Source organism: Pezoporus occidentalis, unplaced genomic scaffold (genome assembly GCF_034315485.1).
Source record: "Pezoporus occidentalis ecotype Australia unplaced genomic scaffold, CSIRO_AGI_Poc_V1 ctg60, whole genome shotgun sequence".
Taxonomy (NCBI): domain Eukaryota; kingdom Metazoa; phylum Chordata; class Aves; order Psittaciformes; family Psittacidae; genus Pezoporus; species Pezoporus occidentalis.
This window is the reverse complement of record NW_026915944.1, coordinates 2734481-2756557: the sequence shown is the minus strand read 5'-3', so window position 1 is coordinate 2756557 and position 22077 is coordinate 2734481. Positions and strand designations below refer to the sequence as shown.

The window sequence follows — 22077 nt, the reverse complement described above, 5'->3', positions numbered from 1 at the left end:
TAAGATTTTTTCTTTTTTTTTTTAAAGGATGACTATAAATGTTGCCGTGATTCCCTTAGACAAATCATTATCCAACAGCAACCAGTATCTGATGCTTTCAAGGTGATGATTTCAGTAAAGAGCTATTGAACCTTTTTATTTTGACTTGGTAAAATTCCATTTAAGCAGGCAGTTGTCTCATAGCCCATCTAACAATTTCTCTGAACCCCTATGAAAGATGAAGACATATTACACTGCATGCAGGTAGAATTTGGTTATTCCACAGAAGCTTTTTGTTTCAGGCTGTGACTTACTGCCTTACCAAATCTGACAGCTGTTTTGAATCAAATCTTGATAGCATAATTTTTGATGAGGTGTAAAATAGAGATTAGAATTTAACCATTATAGTTGGCAAGTAGTATTGGGCACTTGGATGTTGTGGCAGTGGCACAGTGAACAGCAGCTCCTGCCTCACTCCCTGGAATGGCTGTCACTATGGGCTTCAGTTCTTCCTATTCAAGAGAGTCATTAGCAAGGGTATGTTCCCAGCACCTTTGGATTAATTGCTCTTGGGTCCAGAAGCCAAACAGCAGAACAGCTTTTCAGGAGTGTAAATTGGTTTTGATAAGAGTCTGTCTTCTAAAAGTTACTTATACTGGGGAGTGCATTAAAACAGCAATAACTTTGGCACTAAGGGTTGTTCAGACACTCTTGGTTTGAACCCACATGGAGTGCAATTTTGAGAAGTGTGCATTTTTACAATTAGAATTTTTTAACAACTTCATCCTCAATGTGACCTCATGTTAAGGTTTCCATATCTGCACTAACTAAGGATCCTGATCTGTTGCTTGGCATTGGAGATGGTCTTTTTCTAAGGCTTAATCAAGAAACTGATGAAGAATATTTTTGTTCAGGGGGGAGAAGCTATTGCTGCATTTATGTGACTATTTGAGAAGTGAATGCCAATTTTTGAGTGAAATTCCTGAGGAATGTAGTTTTGGCCAAGGAAAGAATAAGAATGGGCAATAGTTTATAATGTATTAATTGTATTCATATCACAGATTTTGAGATTCAGGCTGTATCCTTACTTATTTATATAGAAAATAGTCACACTCCCATTGTAACTATATACAACATAAATCAAATTGTGCTTGTGTCCAACAAGACATCTCATCCTCAACTATGTGGGCAGGTGTCTGGAGTCAGATGTTGCAGTGGAATCCCTGCACAGTTGAGGGCAAGTCCAGTATAGTGCAGGACAGAGCTCAAGCATCTGTCCCTTGGTTTATGATGTCACAAATATAATTTGACTTCTTCGAGTGCTGGCTCTCTTGGTGTATACAGAATGGAAATGAAACAGAGATGGGATTAAATGTGTAAATTTGAAATCGTTTTGGAAGGCAGTTCTGCAGGAGAACTTGCAAATATATAGGGAAAATTATAAAGTGCTAATAATGGGAGTTGTGTGAAGTTGCAGGATAATCATTGCACAAAGTGAGTCATTTGCAAAGGTAATATGGGGAGTAGGAAAAGAAATGGAATAATTTAAATATGAAAGGTGATGAGATGGACTGAATCAAAGTATGACTAACAAGGTGATTTAGTGAGATGTAGTTAAGCTGGATGCAATGTGATTTAAAAAAAAAAGGTTTAGATTTAGTAATAGAATTGTAGACATTGAAAACAAAATACAGAATAAGCAAAGGATTCTAAGTGGAGCTAATGTTTAGCAGCAATATTTTCAGTGTAAAAACAATTAGGCATTTAATTATAATTTCATTAATTTTAAAAACTGCATCCTACATACATAAGCATTCACACTAAAGAAAAAAAAAAGGAACAAGTTGCCAGGTTGTTGTAATATAAAATAAACACTGAAAGGGAAAAAATACATGGGCCATGAATTTACAGTGTCTCTGTAAAATAAATGGTGGACGTTTTACTGTGAACTAAGCAATGTTGGATAAAATAAAAGATGAGTAAAAATGAAAAGTGTAGATGCCACCTAGAATCTGGGGTTTGCTGTATATGATAAGCAGAAAATTTAAAAAGTTTGGAGTTTATGAAAGGGTACTAGCAAGTGCCACTTGTTGGTGACCTAATACTGGACTAGTTGTGCCACTGGTAGGATGCACTGCTTGAGTAATATGGTTCAAGATTTCAGATCCTTTCCAGGATTTTAGAATTCACAGCTCACAGGCTAAATATATGCCATACATTATCTGAAATTTAGGCAAATTCTTTAATGGCTTAGAGTAGTGGCTTTCTGGCTCAAAAGAATTGACCCTACAAAAATAAAATGTACACCTTATTTATGTACCCCCATGTCTGATTAGCGATGCAATGATTGCATACACCATGTACCTATAATGTGACAAAAATACATGTACTTCATTACCAATACTAAATATTGGTATTTATATTTTATGTCTTTATGCCATCATTTCTCCTCACTAAATGGGAAGTACTGTTGTTTATGAAAAAAAATAAGAAAAAAAATCCTGATTCTTCTTCAGATATAAAAAATACTCAAAATGAGCTCTGCACTGGGGATTTGTATGCTGAGCCTCTCAGACTGAGTCTTTATTATGACTGAGCTTTATCCTTGAGCATATAGCTTGCAATTCACTTTGAATACTAAGTATCAGGCTCAAATGCACTGGTGAGGGATTTGCAGCAGCCAGCAGGTTCCTATTTCAACCTTAGAAGCCTTTGACCTCTCTCTTCATTGATAAGTGGTCTTATTTCACATGTGTCAGCTTACTGGTGGGAAGCTCCTGATGCTGTGAATGATGGAGAAGCTACCATTACCTGCAGTTTGTGATTCTCATAGTACACTAGGAAAGGTTACAGAGGAAGAAAAAGATCTGCAGACGTGGTCATTGAGAAATGTGAAGGGAAATGTGTGATGCTTACAAATCTGGTTCTTTTTCTACTTGCATGTAGCACATCTAGAAAAAAAAAGTAGTTTAAAAATAAAACCAACAAACACGCAACCTTTTTTTGTTTGTTTACAAATTGCAAATTTTGGATAAATGGTTCTACAGAGATGTATTCTGTCTGACTGGGCTATAGTTTGCGTGATTTGTATTTGTGTTTTTTGGTCCTTTTTCCTCCCATGCAAATCAGAAGGTGATGAGCACAGGCAGAAATGTTTCGTAGGGCATGTTGCTCTTCGGGAAAGCCTACTGCTTTCCCTTGACACAGCTAGGCTTCTGATTTGTTTTTCTTCTGATCAGAGGTGAGCATTTGAATGATGGTGTGGGATCTGTGTGGACTTTCTCTGTACTATGACTTTACATTTTGCAATAATAATCTATTTACTCAGCTGGAAACAACACTGCCAAATAATTCTTTTGAGAAGAGACCTAGCCCAAGGTTTGCTTGTTTGATGTAAAGTAAAGGCTAAATTATTTTAAAAAACTAGTTGCAGTCATTATACCTAGCAGGAATAAATCTACAGACATGAAAATTTGTATTCCTTTACTGTTTGCTTCTTTGTCATACTGAGCCCTTACTACTTCATAAACGGTAAGAATACTTCCAGCAAAATTGGTAAAGATACATCATGTGCAAAGGGACAGAACTTTTGCCTTCTCTATAGAATTTGGCCTGTGGTGGGTCCCACAAACTGTGTCTGGGGTCCAGCACTGTTTATGTGACATCTGATGAGAAGATTGGTGCTTTCAAGACCTCATAATCTTATAAAAGCCAGTTCCTCTGAAGATTGGTAACTGTCAGTGAATCCATCCATTGTGTCAAAGGATGCTTGTATTTGCCATGGTGATAAAAAATTATTTGGATATGAAAATGAGGAGTGTCTACCCAAATCAGATATCCTTTGTCCTCAAGAAACATGCTTCAGTCAGTGGAATGTGCTGTACCCTCTAACTATAGTTTTGTTGTTCAGGCTTCAGAACTACTGTATGCTACTGCATTGCTCTTGTGTGTTGCATTTTCCTGATTGTGGTAATGGATGCAGCTCACAGTTGGGCTGTTTCTGTATGAATAATCATGTCATGGATCACAAAGCTCTAGGGTAAACTGGTTCTGGTTGTTAATTGCAGATGGTATTTATTAACATCTAAAGCTCTTAAGGCAATGCCAAAATTTTCATGAAAAAAGAAGAAAAAGAAGAAAAATGGGCAAATTTGCCATAATTTTCTCTGCATCTGAAATTTCTGTCGAAACTGCTTTGCTACAGGCATAATTCATCTCTTGACCTATGACAGATGAGAGAACATTAAAAATGCCCTGTTCTGAAAGTACAATGTTCCTGTTGCTTAGTCCTTGTCAGTATTGGGGTGTTTGGTGCTCAGAGCTCACCACTGGAAGTGACAGAGGGACTTCTTTACTGCTGCAGCTGGTAACAATTAGGCGTTTTTCAAATTACTTGGTTATTTTTGCATTGTCTTTGAATGCCTTGAATTTGTGATAAATGACCTTTTAGTCTAGCAGGCATATGAGTGTATGCCTTGGTGAGGCATATAAATAATCTTGCTGATGTTCATGGAATTGCTCTACCTGCTCAGGATCTTTGGCAGAACAGTCTCTATTGCAGGAAAGTGAGGAGAAAAGAAAACAATATTGAAGAGAAGTTCTAAATCTGGTATTTGTTAAGTAGTAGGTGTGATGACTATAGTAATAGAAAAGCATGGTGCCTGGGCCTTTGCCACCTGCCTGCACTGACTGGGGAGCTGATTCTCCCAGAGCTGTGGGAAAAGATGTGTTTGTAGTGAGCTGTCCCTGCAGCCAGTTTTGAAAGATTCCTTTTTTTAAGGGACCTTAAAAAGCTATTCAATAACCTTAAGCTAATAAAACAGTCTATATATAAAGTAGGGGGCTAGTTTGTGTGGTGTGTGGGTTCTGGTGGTTTTGGATTTCTGTTTGTTTTTTTGAGATTTTGGGGGCTTTTTTTTTTTTTTTTTGAGGGAGTTTTTTTTTTTAACTACTTTTGTAAGTATTTTCAAAGAAACTACTTTTCATTACATTTTCAGTGTAGGCAGCTTTTTCTTTCATTGAGTAATTTTCAAAGTTTGTTTTTCATTTTTCTGTCATACAGATGTATTTTTTACCTTTGTGTGTTTTATGCCTCAGGAACAGATAAACACGTGGCTATATTTTTGGTGTAGTAGCCTTATTTTATCAAGAGTGCTTTTAAGTAGTCACATAAATGTAATTCTCATTCTGTTCTACTGCGCTGATCTCTCTCCATTGTCTGCCCAGACTGTGGCTGGTAAAAAATGCCAAAGAAACCATTGAAAGGATATTTGAATGTCACTGCCACTATTACAGGTTTTTCCCTTTTGAGCTGCAAGTTCTGGGAGTCTGCTATGAGTAGTAATGTCCTGGAGTTAATGAAACTGCTCAGTCTGTGGACTTAGGCCAGTTCATTCAGTGCAGGTGAAGGTACACATCCTTTGTCGTAGCATGAAATGAGCAATTATTGGTGTTTGTAACTACAGTAGTACTGCTCTAAGATGAAGAGAGGCTTAGTGTGGCATAGTGCAATTTGACTTCTCTCAGTAGCTGGAGAGCACTGAAGATTTTATTCATCGAGTGAGTATGCACAGAATCACAGTAACTGGTGTAAGGCATTTTTGGTACATAGCACTGTAAAAATATAATTGGAAGACCTTTTTTTTCCCAAAAAACTTTTTAAACAAAATTTGAAATAAAGAAGGAAAAACATCACTAAAAACCACTAAGGCAGTAATCAATCTCTGTCATTGGGCTTGGAAAGGAGGGGAATCACATGAAAAATCACAACTTTTTTGGGTTAAACCCTCTAACATTGTATTTTCTTTTGGAAATTTGCATTAAAAAGGGAAGTGACTTCTATTCCCATGCAGAGGAAAGTTGCCTACAGAGGACGGGCAGTTACCAGCTAGCACGAGTTCTGTGCAATCTGTAGCAAATGCTGATTATATTCTTTGCATTGCCACCATTTAGGCATTAAGATATTTTGATTATTAACTAGGGCTTTTATTTTATTTTTTTTTTATCATAGCTTGTGAGGGGCTGAGGTTGTTCCTAAAGGACTATTCAGTATCTTGTAGAAAACTATTTAAGTTTTCATTTCTTGAGCAAGTATTGGGTTATGAAAAAAAACCCTAAAATATTGTTAGGAATACAATTAGTAAAGTACATCACAGTGCCTCCCCCTCTTTTACTTTCTCTCCCACAGTGTAGTTGATGTCTTCATGTATTGTTGGGACATTAGTCTTTATAACGGCAATGGAATGCTATGTATTTTTGAAAAGTGGATCTGAAATGAAACAGTAAAGAAGTCAGTAGCAAGGTAGTAAGTGTCAGTGAGGCAGATTTCCTACATTATTTTGATTCCAGTTGTCCTTTCTCAGTATTTCTTTCAGTTTCATAATGTGTTTACTGTTAATACTAGAGTTCTTATGCTGAAAATATTTAACCATCTGCATGATGTCAGCCATGGGAGTAACCCTTTTGAACTCAGGGGCTTACCTTATATTTAAAATACAAGTATTTATTTAAATGTTGTGGCAATTTCAATCATCATCTCAGTGTAGCAGGCAGATGGATATACCTTGAAGATGATGCTTTTATCACAAAGAGATGAAAATAGAAGGAAATAGTTTGAGGATATCACAGTCTCGTTCTATGTCTCAGTCCATACGATGCTGCTGTATTCTACACCCCAGAGGAGGCACTAAGAACTTTTTTGTACAAAAACTTAAATAATATTTTAAAAATTGGTGTTTTAACAGATCCGTGGCATTTTTACCTCTGTAAATCGAGGCAGTTATGAGTGTGTTGGACATTACAATCTCTGTTGTACAGATGAGAAACAGCATAGATTTTAGTTAATATGTTGAAGTTATTGCCTGTTACTGGTCTCTTGTCATCACATTGCACAGAATACTTACTAAGGGGCATAGCCCTAAAGATAGGGAAGTTACACTACAGAGCAGCTTGCCGAAGATCTAGGGCAGAGCTGAAACCAGTTCTGGTCGCACCTTTAAAGTATCTCCTCTCATTTACTGAGAGCATACAGAATAGAGTGCAAACTAACAGACATAGTGTGGAATGCTGACATTTGGCCTTGATATTTCAAGCACGTTCTTATGCCAGTTCAGTTTCAAAAGCCATTTGGACAACCCCTCACTTAGATTCACCAAATCTTGGTATTTTTCCTCTGTTGCAAAGAGAACTTCCCGCATATGAAAGAAAAAAGCTCTCTGTGCTCCTGTAATTCCAAATATAATGGATTCCATTTACTTTTGAGACAAAAATTTACTTAATTTCTACAAATCAAATATAGAAACCTCACAGAAAATTATTTTCACAGGACTTTACACTATTATCCATTTTACAGTGAATATTCCACAATATTTTTCTTTGCAGTGAACACTGTCTACCTATAAACGCATTCTTGGCTGTGCCTTTAGTTTCACTCTTGATATTGTATCAAATGTTTTTCTACTCCTTGAATTTCTTCTCTTTCTGATACACAGCGTACAGTCTGTGCCTAATGCTTCAGATTCTTTTCCTTTAGAAAACTGACCCAGGGCACCTTGCTTCCATCCTGCTCTTGTCACAGAGAGAATGTTCCCTGGCGACACTGGGCTAGCTTTCTGTCACAGCAGTAGCACTCCTAAGAGGAAAAGTGAGTCAATGGGAATCTGAACACAAATCTGTCATAAGCCTGGTAATTATGATTGCATTGACTGCCAGGTTTGAGCACTGTGATAACAAATGTGGACATTCTACAGCCTCCTTGCTGGGTATCTGTATCTAGGATATGTCTTCTTAGAGCTGACTGCTTCTGGAGAGGAGAGAGCTGTGTCGAGTTTGTATCCCCCCATATGGGGTGCAGCCGTATGGGGTCTAAACAGGGAGGGTAGATCCAGGTACTGAAAGGAGAGTCTGTCCAAAGTGAGATGGTAAACCAGGCTTGTCATCTGCCTGGGGAGTCCAGTCATGAGCAGCAGAGAGAAGATGGAGACAAGTGACAGTGTGGGTCTAAAGTCCACACAGGAAACTGTACTGAAAGACAGACTGGACAGAAGATGCAGCACAGGTTTAGGGGGTCCAGCCAGACTGCCTACAAGCCATGTCTGAGTCAGGGCTAGAGGTAACCCTATGGGATAGCTTAGGCCAGGGACCAAAGCCTGAGGAAAACTATTTTTTCCATTGTGATAAGAAACCCTGTTCAGTCAAATACTCATTGGAATCATTGCATTCCCCCAAAAATAGCAATAATAAGGTGATGCTCAAGACATGATTAAATTTAATAGTACGAAAGTGCAGCTAGAAATGCTCAGTAAATGGTTTCAATCTACCTCTTCTAAGGCTAATCAATGCAGAGAGATTCTCTACATTGAGTATGCTAGAATAAATATCAGACACAGTTTATCATACTCCAGTTGCATTTCTTTTTTTCTCCTTTCCTCTGTTTTTTAACCTGATGTTCTAAGGATTTCTTTTAGTGCCTACGAACATCTCCTTTTGACAGACAGTGCAAATTAAAAGATATGGCTACGCAAAGGAAACTGGAACCCAAATATGCCCCCTGGGTTTTCATTTACAGTTAGAAGCTACAGACACAATTACTGCTGACAGAAATTCAGAAGCCAGTGGCAGAGTGCATGGGGCAGTAGATTCATGCCAGGCAGTAATTGGGAAGATTATTTTTAATCAGAGCATATCCTACAGCCCAAACATTAGAAATCTCTTGTAAGGCTGACAGGAAATTAAACTGAGACCAAACAAAAAAGCCTCAAAATAGAAGTAATATGGTTAGAAGTCTAATGATGGCAAAACTCACTGCTTGTTGTATTTGGCTGTTATCTAAAGGGAATGACTTTTAACTTGCAGGAACAGATATCATTGTTTAATTGCATTTTTTGAACAGAATTAAAATAAAAACTTATCAGATTAGATCAATTTCTACTCAGGTTTTTGATAAAGGTGTGAAGCAGTAGGTGCTAAGTCAGGCTTAGTAATTGTGTATATGTGTAAGTAGTAATTTTTATTGCTTTGGGGGGGTTTCTTTTTCTCTTTTTTTTTTTAATTTAATATAATGCTAAAGAGAGCATTATATGCTCTTCTATGGAAAAATAATATAATGTACAGGGTACTTTTGGAATACCTGTGCATGGTAACTACATAATTTATGAAGCCTGAATGGCCTGGGGCTGTCTTCCTCAATGACCCTGCAGAATAACTTCTGCTTATTTGGGCTGCCTGAGCTGCCTGCCCTGAGGGAAGAAGAGACCTGGGTGTTCTCAATACTTTCTATGCACCTGAAATTTTCACCTGAAAACGTAACTTTTCCATTTTTAAATGCATCTTAAAAGCATCATCTTCTTTACCAAACTTTTACATGTATGCTTAGCAGGACTTGTTCTAGTTGACTCTTGTAAAGAAAGACTGGAGCACTGCAGAATGGGAGCTTTGCTTGTGATCTGAAGAAGGGTATTGCTGTTCTTGTATATGCCTATCACATACAGATGTTGTAATACCAGATGCAAGCAAAATATTGCTGATTGTATATTTATGTTTGATAGGAGTGCAAAGCAAGAGCCTACTCCATGATTTGCTAAGGTATGTGAGAGTTGTGGAGAACAAAATTTAGCATTGAAAACGTGTATCTTATTTTTCTCTACAAGGCTGATTTTGGCTGTGTGGACAGTCTTAATGACATTTCCTGTCAGTACAAAGAATAAGAAGGTATAACATCAAGTCCATACTCGGGTTATCTTGAGGCTTATAAACAGGATTTTATCAGAATGTAGTTTTTCTTCCACAAAATTATTAGCATTTTTCAGCTGTATTTCATTCTACTGAGAATTCCTTCATATAATCACATAAATATGACTGAATAATCTTTCTTGTTGTTTAGATACTGACTGAGTAGCCAGATAAGAACTAAGGCACGCTGCATAATGTATGCAGTTTCTACAAAGTGGTCTTTCTGAGCCCTGGAATCACTGGGCTGTGCTGTGCGGTGGGAATGGTCTTCAGCACCAGGCTGTGTGCAAGAGTCCCGTGGTGCACTGTGCAAGGAGCTTTCCTGAACTGGCTCCTGCTGTGAGGGACAGGAGCACTGCTTTGGGTAAACAGGCATATGGACCAGGCATTCCTTTGGTTGGGCAGAAATATTGACAAACCTTTGTATAGTTTGTAAATTCGCTGTTCTTCCTTCTGTCCAGCTGTATGGTGTGAAAGTATGATTGGTGATGGTAAGGAGAGTACAAGGCTGCAGCTGGAGTTCCGCTCTCCTGTTGGCAGGTGCTTTTGGACTATTTGTTTTGAGGAAATCCTGTTTTCACTTGTCAAATTGCTAAACATTTTAAACAACATCTGCAGTCAGCACAGCATGAAACTTAAACATTTCTATGTGAAGGAAGTTACCGAAGGCTAATACGGTACTGAAAATTAGGCAAAATGAATAATTACTTGTTAGTTAAGCATAGCCAAGTTGGTTTAGAGGTACCTATTTCTACAGTTTCTCATGCGTTTGCTCTGATTTCTTACAGCAATAATGCAGGAATCCCATAAAACAGTATATACTTATTTTCCCAGTGTTGCGTATATTCTTCAAATTCTGAACATCTTATTTCTGTGTGTATTCTGAGCTCCCTCAGTCACTAGAGCATGCAACTGCAGGATAAATAAGGAAAACTAGCAGTAGCAGTTGGGAGTATAATGTTTCTAAAATTAATGATAGGTAACATTATGCTAACCAGGAAGTCTGCTAGGATTGAGTGGTCAGATAAAAGTTGTTCAGAAAAGGAATGCTAATGTACTGTAACCTCGATGAGGCATTTTAATCAGTACCAAGTCTAAAAAGTATGAGTTTGCATTAGAGAAATCACACTCATTTCAAATCGTGAAACCCAAGTACCCTGATGGAGAAAACCCAAGAAATTAATTTTCAGTTATTCAGTTTTGTTGACCATGAGTAAGTTTCACTGTAGCATTGCAAGATGATCCTAAATCAGATGTCATTTTTGAAAATGTAGTCCAATCACTTAAAAAATACTTCTTAGAGATTTTTAAGGACCTCTCAATACTGTTAATTTATCTGGTGTTGTCCTCAGACAAAGCTGAGTGCATCTCATACAAAGAAACACTACCAAGAAAGCAGATGTACTAGTTTTAATGTATAGTTTATGCACATATGCAGCCTTCTTACATGAGCTGCCTTTTCTGTAGTATTTTTGCATGTATCTGGTTTACTTTATTTCATAAATAAAAGGAAACATGTCTTAGCTCGGAAATTGGTTAATGTCGGGATTTGGTCAGTAAGACAGTTGCAGTTACCTCTAGGAGCTTCAGCTGTGAAGCTGAGGCTTTGATAGACACTCTCCTAGTGATGGTCCCTGCTCTAAGGAGACCAAAGTGCAAGTATGTTTTCTGTTGCTGATTGTGACTTTTCCCAGTTCTGAAGTTGCTGGGGTTTTTATCCTTATGTGTGATGGTTGCAGTTATTACCTGACATACTTCTAGAACATGGACCTTTCTGGTACTGGAGCTTCTTGTTATTTATTTACCCTCAACTGCATGAGAGAGAGCCACTACTGGTTTTGATTTTTTTTTTTTTTAATTGAAATCACAATTTCAATAAAAGGAGTAACATACTTTGTGAATAACTACTCCATATATTTACTGTTTGGAATTTCATTGAAGTGAATAAAAAGTATATTACATTTATCTTCAGAATGTTTTGGTAATACATAAATCTAGTTGTGTATTTCGTTTAATGACTCAAAATATGCCTAGTGTTTCTGTTTTTAAGAGTGTTTGTATCAGAGAGCATAAACCACACTTGCACATGAAAATGAAAAATGCATATAAGGAGAATCTGTTATAAAAAAGCATGGCTGAGCTTACTGTAACTTCTAAAACCCAATGAATAATTCAGTAAATTACTACATGTCAGCAGCTGCTTGTCAATAAGAACAAGTGGCATGGAATACAATGTAAGCCTATTCTAATTCCCAGCTATGTGCATATATAATATATTATGGATGGCCCCTTTTGTTTGTGTGTATTATGATAATTTTTCTTTTGCAAAATTGCTTGAAGTTTTAACTTGAAAAATCCATGAAAAGTAACTCCCACCTGTATGTTCCTATTGCGACAAAACCTGGACTGGGTAAAATTTTGAATTCTGCATGTCTATTTAAGTGGGTAAATTCATAATGCAAACACTGGATTTAGAATCCAGGTAAATTGCAAACTAACTGGAGATTTTACTGCCTATTGAATGATTAATAAAATAATGAAATCTTTGTTGATATTTGTGAATCAATAAGCAGATTTTGCTGTTCAGCTTTGTACTACAATAAAAGTGCAATTATGACCCCATAATGTATGCATCCCTTCTTGTGAAAGCCCAAATAATGCATTATCAATTCTATTTTTTGTTACAACGCTTTTAATCTTAAAGCCTACATTCAGCCTTCCATGGACGCAGGGCAAATTATGATCTCCTTTTAATCTTCATTTACAGTACAAATGTCTTTTTCTGTTCTTAGGAAACTACACAGAAGCCCCATGCAAGTGGTGCCTATTGTTTTCATGATCAGACCCTTCTTTCAGTAAGTCCACTGATTTTTGTTGGTGTTTGTTTATTTTAATTTCCTCGGAATTTGATTGACATCTCTGTTGTGCTGTCATAATGAATTAAGAGATACCTTGGGATTCACAACTTGCCGTGCTGATGCTGGATTGCAAGGCTAATAGACCATAAGTACAGGATCTGTGAACAACAGCTTGCCAGCGATACGCTTAGAAAATAATAATCCGTGTTTCTGGCTGTAGGTTCAAGTGCTTTTCTCTTCTATTTCCCTTTTACGTGTTAGAGTTACATCACTACTGTTTTTATTTTACCTTCAGCTGATTCTGAAAGAAATCATTTTGTATATGGATTAGTCACAGACACTTTTTTTCAGTGTCCATAGAACAGCTATGATAATTCATCATGCTTTCCTTTTTAAATGCATCTGTGATGTCAGGGAATATCATGAAGTAAGCTCCAAAATTTATAGGACATGTAGAAAAGTAATCATGCTGATTCATTTTGCACCTCTTTCCTTTCTGAGAAGAGCCTTTTGCATCCAAACTGTTTGTTGTTCTTTCATACACAGGTTTATTTTTTCTTGTAAAGTTTGTTTGTGTTAATACATGCTTAGAAACGATATTGATCAAGCACTTTTTAATCAGGATAGAACTTTCTATACTTCTAATAACATACAGAAGTAGCAAACCCTCCCTCCCCCCCCACCTCCACCCCCAATGTATGGTTCTTGATAAGTGTATATTTGGTACCTCTCAAACAATTTTTAATAATCCTCTCCTTAAAATAAATTGCAATCCTCTAATATTTTGTATTGGGAAATAAGCGTGACTTGTTCTGTATTGGGCTGACTGAATAGATTTCTGTTTTGTATTTAGGTACTTCCTATGTGTAGAAAGTAAAGAAGTTGAAGATGTGTGTTGACAAAACAATAGACTAGATTCACATTTTTTTCAAATGTATTAATATTAGTTGTTGAGTTCTGCCCCAACACACAGTTTGGTGGCATTGAAAAAATGAGATATTCAGTCCTTGTTAGAAATAAGCATTTTACATTTATTCTTCTACACTAAACACAATCTTCCTCTTTATGTCTTTGAAAAAAAGATTTAATTATTTCAGAAAGACTGCCTGACTTACAGGGTAGAAAAAAACAAGCCTGTTCATCTTGAGGACAGATTTAAATCAATTCTGTAGTGCTCAGCATGCTTGTTGCTTTTAGCTTTTCCTCCATCACAAACAGTATTTTCTATCACAGAATAACCTTACAGCTCCTAGCAGAATTTGATGCAGTTGACAGCTTTTGTTAGAAAACAACTGGTAAAAATTGCACGAATGAGGTTGGGGTTTCTAACCTGTGGGAGACAGTGGTCCCTGAGATAATTACTGCATGTTTTTAGGAAGCTAACATTAATTTGGCTGTGAATTTAGTGCTTCAGTATCTATAAATGTAGTTGAAGGAAAAAGGTATTAATCTTCCTTCAACAAGCTAAAGCTGAGATTTTGGGTATATGACAAGAAAGAAGAAAATACTCATTTTGAATTTGGGGAAGGTTTAATGCAGCCAAATCTCAATGTGCATAATTGGTTTTATTATTTTCCCTTGTGATCATAACCTAACCAGCACAATGACTATCAATCAACTTCTAGGGCTAAGAGGTCATTTTTTCCCCTGCTCAGACTGAAGTCCAGCATGTTGCCTGGTAACAGTGTATGTAGATGAGTTGGCTCCTAAGTACACCATATGGCTGGGTGTTATGCCCTATTCACCCGTGACATGATGTACATGTGTAGTACATTGCTGGTTATAAAATGGTTTGTCCCATTCCCTTGTTTAGAAGAAGCATGTAAAAAATAGCAGTACCAGTCCAACACAGGCATTCTAAGATGATGGCATTCCATACAATGAAACAAATGTCCGTCAAAAGTGTCAAAAACCTCATGGAATAATTACAATAAATTTTGTGTTTGGCATGCTTCAGTTGAATTTATGTATAATTTGTAGCTATTGTTGCTTTACAGTATTTGTCTATTTATTGTAATAGATAAATATATTGAGACAACTATAGTTTAAACAGATTAATTACAGAGAAATCTTGGGTTTTAAAATTAAATTTTATGGATTTATTTGGCATTTGACCTTCTATTAATTGTGCAATAATGTCTGCAGTACAAAACCAACGCTACAGTGCATTGAGCAAACTAGTAAACAAAGCAATTGAAGACAGTTCCAGAAAACAACAACTAAAAATACACATGACAAGCAAAGGAGACAGAGTTGTTCCAAATATACCATGGAAATAAAGCACAAAGAGTGGCTGGCAGGCAGTTTGTAGCAGAAACCTAGATCAGCAGAGTCCTCACTCAATCCCGTAACTAGAGCATTTTTTACCATTCCATTGTTAGAAACTGTAATTCCTTAAGGTGGGAATATTGCAAAGTGCAATGTTAGGCAACAGTATGTGCCATGAACTCTGTGTGCTGGCCATTGTATGCTTGTTTAAACTGAGAGAAAAGAAATGGGATTGCTTTTACATGTAATGACAATGATCTTCACAACGAGGGTTGGAAGCTCATTGCCTGTTTCTCTGGTTGGAAGCCTGGCTGGCTGACAGTGGCTGTGCTGTATTTCTCTGTTTAGCCAATTTGGAAAGATGAGTTACTGTGCTAAGCCCTCCTCTACACAATTTCCTTGCCCAAAGCTATAGTTTTTTAATAAAGAAGCCTTTTCTCTTTGGCATTCCACCTAAGTTGTCTGAAAACAGTTCAGAAAAAAGTGTAGAAGAAAACTGTTGTCTGTTTTGTGTTTTGTGGAAAGTGCCGATGACACCAAGCTGTGTGGTTCGGTTGATACCCTGGAGGGAAGGAATGCCATCCAGAGGGACCTTGACACACTTATGAGGTGGGGCTGATGTCAACCTCATGAGGTTTAACCATGCCAAGTGCAAGGTCCTACACCTGGGTCGGAGCAATTACAGGCACAGCTACAGGTTGGGCAGAGAAGAGATTCAGAGCAGCCCTGTGGAGAAGGACCTGGGGGTGTTGGTTGATGAGAAAATGAACATGGGCTGGCAGTGTGCGCTTGCAGCCCAGAAAGCCAACCGTATCCTGAGCTGCATCTAAAGGAGCGTGACCAGCAGGTCAAAGGAGGTGATCCTGCCCCTCTACTCTGCTCTTGTGAGACCTCACTTGGAGTATTGTGTGCAGTTCTGGTGTCCTCAACATAAAAAGGACATGGAACTGTTGGAACAAGTCCAGAGAAGGGCCACGAGGATGATCAGGGGACTGGAGCACCTCCCATATGAAGACAGGCTGAGGAAGTTGGGGTTGTTGAGCCTCAAGAAGAGAAGGCTGCGTGGAGACCTCATAGCAGCTTTCCAGTATCTGAAGGGGGCCTATAGGAATGATGGAGAGGGACACTTCATTAGAGACTGTAGTGATAGGACAAGGGGTAACGGGTTAAAACTTAAACAGGGGAAGTTTAGATTGGATATAAGGAAGAAGTTCTTTAATGTGAGGGTGGTGAGGCACTGTAATGGGTTGCCCAGGGAGGTTGTGAATGCTCCATCCCTGGCAGTGTTCAAGACCAGGTTGGACGAGGCCTTGGGTGATACGATTTAGCGTAAGGTGTCCCTGCTGATGGCAAGGGGGTTGGAACTAGATGATCTTAAGGTCCTTCCCAACCCTAACTATTCTATGATTCTATGATTCTACAATTGCTTTTTGAGAAGAAAGTTCTCTATACCTGTCCATTCTGTTGGGTTTTCTTTTCTTCAGATTGTGTATAGTTGTTACATAGCTTGATAAACATACTGTAGTTAAGTGACCTCATTTTATTACTGATGTGTTTCCTTGGCTAGAAGTTTTCAAAGTAACAGAGAAAGGATGAGACAGTGGTACTGCTTCATGTTAATTTGATAGTTGCATCTTTTGGAAGATCTGCCATGATAATCCACATTTTAAACCCCCGCAGATGTAAATGCATATATGCAAATATGCTGTCAGTCTCAAAAGAGCCTTGTCTTCACTTCTCCTACAGTCTGTCAGTGATACAACACTAGTCACTCTGCTGTAAAGGCCTAGGAAGGCATATAAAGAAAGGCATTTAAACCCCTTTTCTCTAATTTGAGAGCTGTGTTTTCCTTTCAATTGTAAACATTTTTGAAATAAGTAACTAAAAAATAGCTCTTATTGCATTGAAAATAGTTTTGTTATCAGGGATTATGGGTCCATTTTCCCTCTCATTAAACACATCTTTTAAAATTGTTAATACAATAAATCAATTTTCCAAAACAACATAGCTTGCCACGGAGGAATCTGAGGAGTTCATTATGATCTGGGGATTTCTACCTGAAAGGCATGAAAATATAATTGTGAAAGAGAGCTATTATAAAAAAAATCACAATTGTCTTAGAAATGAACCGGTATTACAACATTTTTCTAATGAATGTATAAGGAAAAAGGGTTTAATGATTGTATTCTTATTTATTCCTCTATCTGTATTCTGATGTAGTCTGAGTGATAGTATTAGTCTAGAGAATTGAATATTTTTAAAATCGCAGTATTCTGAATTACTGATATCTGTGAATTACAATAAAAATGAGTTGAAGAATGGTAGTTAGATAACGTAAATGAAGCAGTAAGTTCTGCTCCATTACTTCATCTGAGCTAGGATGGGGAACTGTTTAGTTGTTAGTATCTGCTTCATTGTCATATTATTCATTGTTGTTTTGTGATATCTTCAAATATCCTCACAGTTATTGCAGGAATTCATTAAGGACCAGAAGCAGTGAGGCATTTACACACTCCTAATGATAAGCAGGAGAATATTCTCATGGATGTTTTTTCTTCAGAAAAAGCTTTAAAAGTGGCTAAGCTTGACCTGTGATTGAGTTTTTTTCTAGTGCTGGTGTAAGGTAGCAGCTTTTGGTGATTGATTAGATAGTCTTTAATTCCTCCCTGCATAGGGAACTTTGCTTCCATAGGGGAAGAGAATGTGGTTTTCTTTTGTTGGATGTCATTAATTTTAAATTTGTATCAGTAAAATCTTTAATGATTTTAAGTGAAAAGAGCAGTTAAGTGGTAGCAGGTTTACATGAATCACTGTTAAACCACTGCTATAATTTATGACCACCTAAATTGTAAAAGGGCAGGGGTTCATGTTTGTTAAAGCTGCAAACCAGAATACTGGTGGTCTGCTTATGATTTTACAGGTGGTTATGCTGCTCGTTTCACTTAAGTCATGGTCTTCCTACATAAATAAAGGAAGAAACTGTCCTTCGTTAGAGTGTGCTTAATCATTCCTGCAGATGGTTGTATATGTATTTATTTGAGCATCTAAAGAATTTAGAAGTTACCTTCTCAAAGCAGATTTTAAACAGCACAAACTTACTGAGATGAACAGGACATTTTGGAAACAAGAGGCAGGCTCCTAGCATAAGTGGGTTTTTGGAAATCCTGCCCCATTTAACTGTGTAAGTAAAGTTAGCTTTGTAATTCTCTCTTGGTTATATACAAATGTGCATGTACAGAAATATCTAACAATTTCTTCTTTTCTTCTTCCTCTAAGAATGTAGTCAGTATTTGTTTCTAACGGATTCCTCTGTGAACTTTCTAAATCCTTTGTCTTTGTAAGTGGTCTTTTGAATATATCAAGTAAAAGCTATAGGGGCTGAGTATAGATTAACCATAGGATCTGAATTTACTGCACGTAGCAGCCTGTTTTCTGACACTACATAGATATTTCCTTCAGAAATGTTGTTTTGCAGACATATTCAGGCATTTTAAAAATTTTTACATGCATGTAAACACATAGCTTAGAATTCTTCCACTGGCAATTGTATGTGCTCTGGATATTCTCCAGATTACGGCATTAAGATGTTTTTGATCAGGTTCATTTCCATAGTGTTGTGGCATTTAAGAGATATCATGTCTCCAAATTCCTGTGAGATTAGTACATTATTATGTCGTTATTACAGAAGGAAAAGCAAGAAAATTGAACAACCTGGCTGATGTGCCAGGAGGAGTATAGCAGAGCTAGGATTTGAATTCGTATTTCTCAAATCCCAAATCATTGTCTCTGTCACTGGGCCATCTTTCCTCCTGCTCTCCCTGTAATCCAGTACCTTTTATTGTTAATGATTTTTACATTTAACAAGTGAAAAAGAACTTAAATTCCATGCTCTCTCCTGTCTCATAAAAAATTGAAATTTTTCCTCAAGAAAATCGTGCAATTACTGAAGTCCTATCAGCATAGCTCAGAGCTAATTGAAATTTAACACTCCTCATGACAGCCTGGGTCATGTCAGGGGTGTTAGCATTCTTTATTAAAGATACATGCTTGATCCTTTTCTCATCTTCTTTGAAGAGCTTACAGATTTCTGCAACTTTTTTTCTGATAGTGCTAATTATGCAAAGTGAAGGTGCAGTCATTGCAAGCTCTTGGGTAGCTCAGTATAGCAAATGTTGTTAACTGTAGCAGTGATACTCTTGAGCTTTGGGCTGTGTTCACAGCCCAGGATTTGCAGAAGATTCATTTCTGTGTCACTGGGTTACTGCATGCTAGCATGTAGCCACATCTGCAGTGAATTCAGGTAGGGCTGTCAGGGAACAGCAAAGCCACGAGCCCGTGGCAGTGCATGCACGTAGGATTCTGTAAGGGGGAATCACTGTGTCCCTGTGCATGGTGCATTCATAGTAGATCTAGTGCAACAGTATTTGGCTTTTTGTGCATTGTATGTTGGACCTGGGAACCTGCTGAGCTATGGTTGCAGCACAAAGCACAGATGTGAAAGCTTATTACTGTTTCAGTGCTACTGCTCATGGAAATGAACAGGCTTTTTGGATTGTAATGATTGGATTAGATGTGTGGAAAATTTAATTTCCTCTTCCCCCCCCCCAGTTACAATTGAGGTTAGTTATTGACTTGCCAAGTCTGTGTTGTAATGTGTTATTCCTGAGCAGCTTGTGTACAACCAACAGAAAACATGCTCTGTGAGAATTTCTACTGATCCTGCAAGATATGTAACTGCTGGCTCTTTAAATTTTGAATATAGGATTGTGAGTTGAAATTGTGTCTCCAGTGAGGAAGAATAATGCTGGAAAATAAGAACACATTCTACATAGTTTAAGAGATGAAAAAAGATAAAACAGCATTTGAGTTTCACAGAGTGCATTTGCGTTTGGCAACACTCTTCAGCATTGTTCACTACCTTCAGAAACTGAACTCTTAGAACTGCTTTTGTCTGTGGACCTTTCTAGACGCTAACTAGCAGCTAGGGGAGTGTTCTAGCACTGATCAGTGGGGCTTAGCAATTTGGGATTTCTTGCAAAATAGTTAAGCCTGTAACTTTTACAGTACTGAAATACATTTACATCTGTTAATGCATTCGTGAGAGAGATTTGTCTGTGAGCTACCAAAATTATTGCACACTAATCATGCAGGACAAATTTGTACAGATTGATGGAAGAACTTGTCTATGTATGTAGAGGGAGGACAGCTGCCTGCACCACTCTGGGACAGACGGTGTGCTGGCATATTGTAGCTTTACTCTAAAGAAGCACTTGGCTTGTTAGATGAGGCAGGTTTCAGAGACCAGCGCACAAGTCGTATTCAGCTGCCATGTTCCATATTTCAGTCTTGGATATATCTTCTTTATACTGACCAAGTCAAGAAACCCACTGAATGTACATGGTGTGGACCCTGGCTGCAAGTCTCATACGGTCTGAAATATGTCTTTGGACAGTTGGGGTCAGCTATCCCTGCTGTTTCAACTCCCAATTTCTGCTCCCCTATTCCGAAAAGAAAACCTTGATGCTGCTCAAGCACTGCTCAGCAGTAGGCTGGCAATAGCACTGTTGTGTTATCAACACTGTTGCACACACGATTCCAAAACACAGCACCACATGGGCTGCTATGAAGAAAATTAGCTCTATCCCAGCCAGACCCAATACACTAGTAAAACTGCTGCTTTGCTTCTTTACTGTGAAGGTTCTGCTTCCTTCATCTGTGCCCCAGAGGAGCGAAGTTTTATGAGCACATTAGGAAAAGAGACCAAGTGGTGCAACAGAAACACTAGAAGGGTAGTGGTTTTGTTTGACGATTTGGTTTGTGTTTTTTTCTTTATCTTGAGGGATTTTTTGCAAGCTAAATGATCCAGTCAAAAAAAAAAAAAAAAGTAGGGCCTACACTGAGAAAAGATTGATGTGAAATCCTTTACAGATTATATTTTTGTCAAGACCAAGTTGTTGTGTGCTATTGATTTTTAGATCTGCAGTCTACAGGTAATAAAAGTTGCAGAGGCAAAATAATTTAAGGTGGTTTCCTATCTTTTGTATAAGCCAGGTTAGGATACTGAAGTACAAATCAATTGCTTTGCCAGTCACATTCCTTGAAAGCCAAAGGAAAATTTCAGCGTGAGTTATGGTTTCCAAATGTTTGTGTTTTCTGGTTCTGAGCCTTATCTTACAGGCAATAGGGCTTGTTTTTTCTGACAAGTGTGTCTGTAACTTGGTCACTAGTACACCAGATCGCTGTAAAGAATCATAGTAGGGGACTCCTAGCAGCAAAAATATGAAATCTAATTATGCAAAAATAACTTGCAAATAGCAGGATTCAATCTGAAGGTACAAGGGCAGACAAAGTGGTAGCACTATCATCTATTTGTGGCTGGTCAGTATTCTCCCACGTGCACTGACAGATGGTGCCAGAGATGATCAGTTTTACTACTAAAACAGTGGGAACATCTAGATGATGGGAGTTGAGTGTATCAAGGCAGAATCAGTATTGTAGGGGTGCTTTTGTCATTCAAGGCAGAAACTCTGAATACATGAAAATTGTGGGGATTCAACAATATTCACCTGGAAATATTTTATTTTAGGTCTTGGCTACCAACAAACGCAGTAATAAACTAAAAGTGGTATTACACAAGTTCATTGCAGATCAATGCGATTTCTTACTACTGAGTTGGGGTGGTTAATTTAAGGAATGTGGTTAGGAGGATATAGATTCACAACCTGCAGGTGTGTTTAAAACAATATACTCCATATACATTTAATCGGTGGTGGGAAGCCAAATATATTCTTTTATACTTGATGTTTAACTATCATGGAAAATCTGCATTTGCATAACTTGGATATCATTACAGCTAGGGTTTTACTTGTGCTTTATTGTGTACTAAAGGGAGAGAGCAGTAAAATTCTGAAAAGAGTACTTGTAAAGCAGCCGTGCAGTTAAATGAAATAGAATGATTCTTCATAGGTTTAGGGATATTTATACTACATTCATGATTTCCGTAAAAACCACTTCAGTGTCATAGGATACAGCTCTTTTATGATTCATAATTTTCAAGAAAATGGCCCATATTTCACTTGGCTTTGGCTGTGTCCACAGTATGACTCCCAGTGTCCATAAACTGTTTCCTTTGGGACCATTGGCGCCAAATGGAGGCCCTCGTAATCAGCCCCCTAACTAATGTTTCTCCATGACATTAAAGAACTCCCTTCATAGTTTCTTGGGAGACCTTTTTTATCGTTCA

General features: G+C 37.7%; 1 protein-coding gene across 18 annotated transcripts in view; it reads left to right on the top strand.

Moving 5' to 3' along the window:
- Positions 1–22077, top strand: part of RBFOX1 (RNA binding fox-1 homolog 1) — a 1275045-nt gene that overhangs the window by 516365 nt on the left and 736603 nt on the right. For 16 of the 18 annotated variants that reach the window (XM_062639409.1, XM_062639410.1, XM_062639411.1 and 13 more), the window contains one exon: positions 12501–12563. The exons of the other annotated variants lie outside the window; for them this stretch is intronic. In XM_062639409.1, coding sequence (XP_062495393.1) covers positions 12501–12563 — 63 coding nt within the window. The remainder of the gene's footprint in view (positions 1–12500; positions 12564–22077) is intronic. 18 annotated transcript variants of the gene reach the window in all.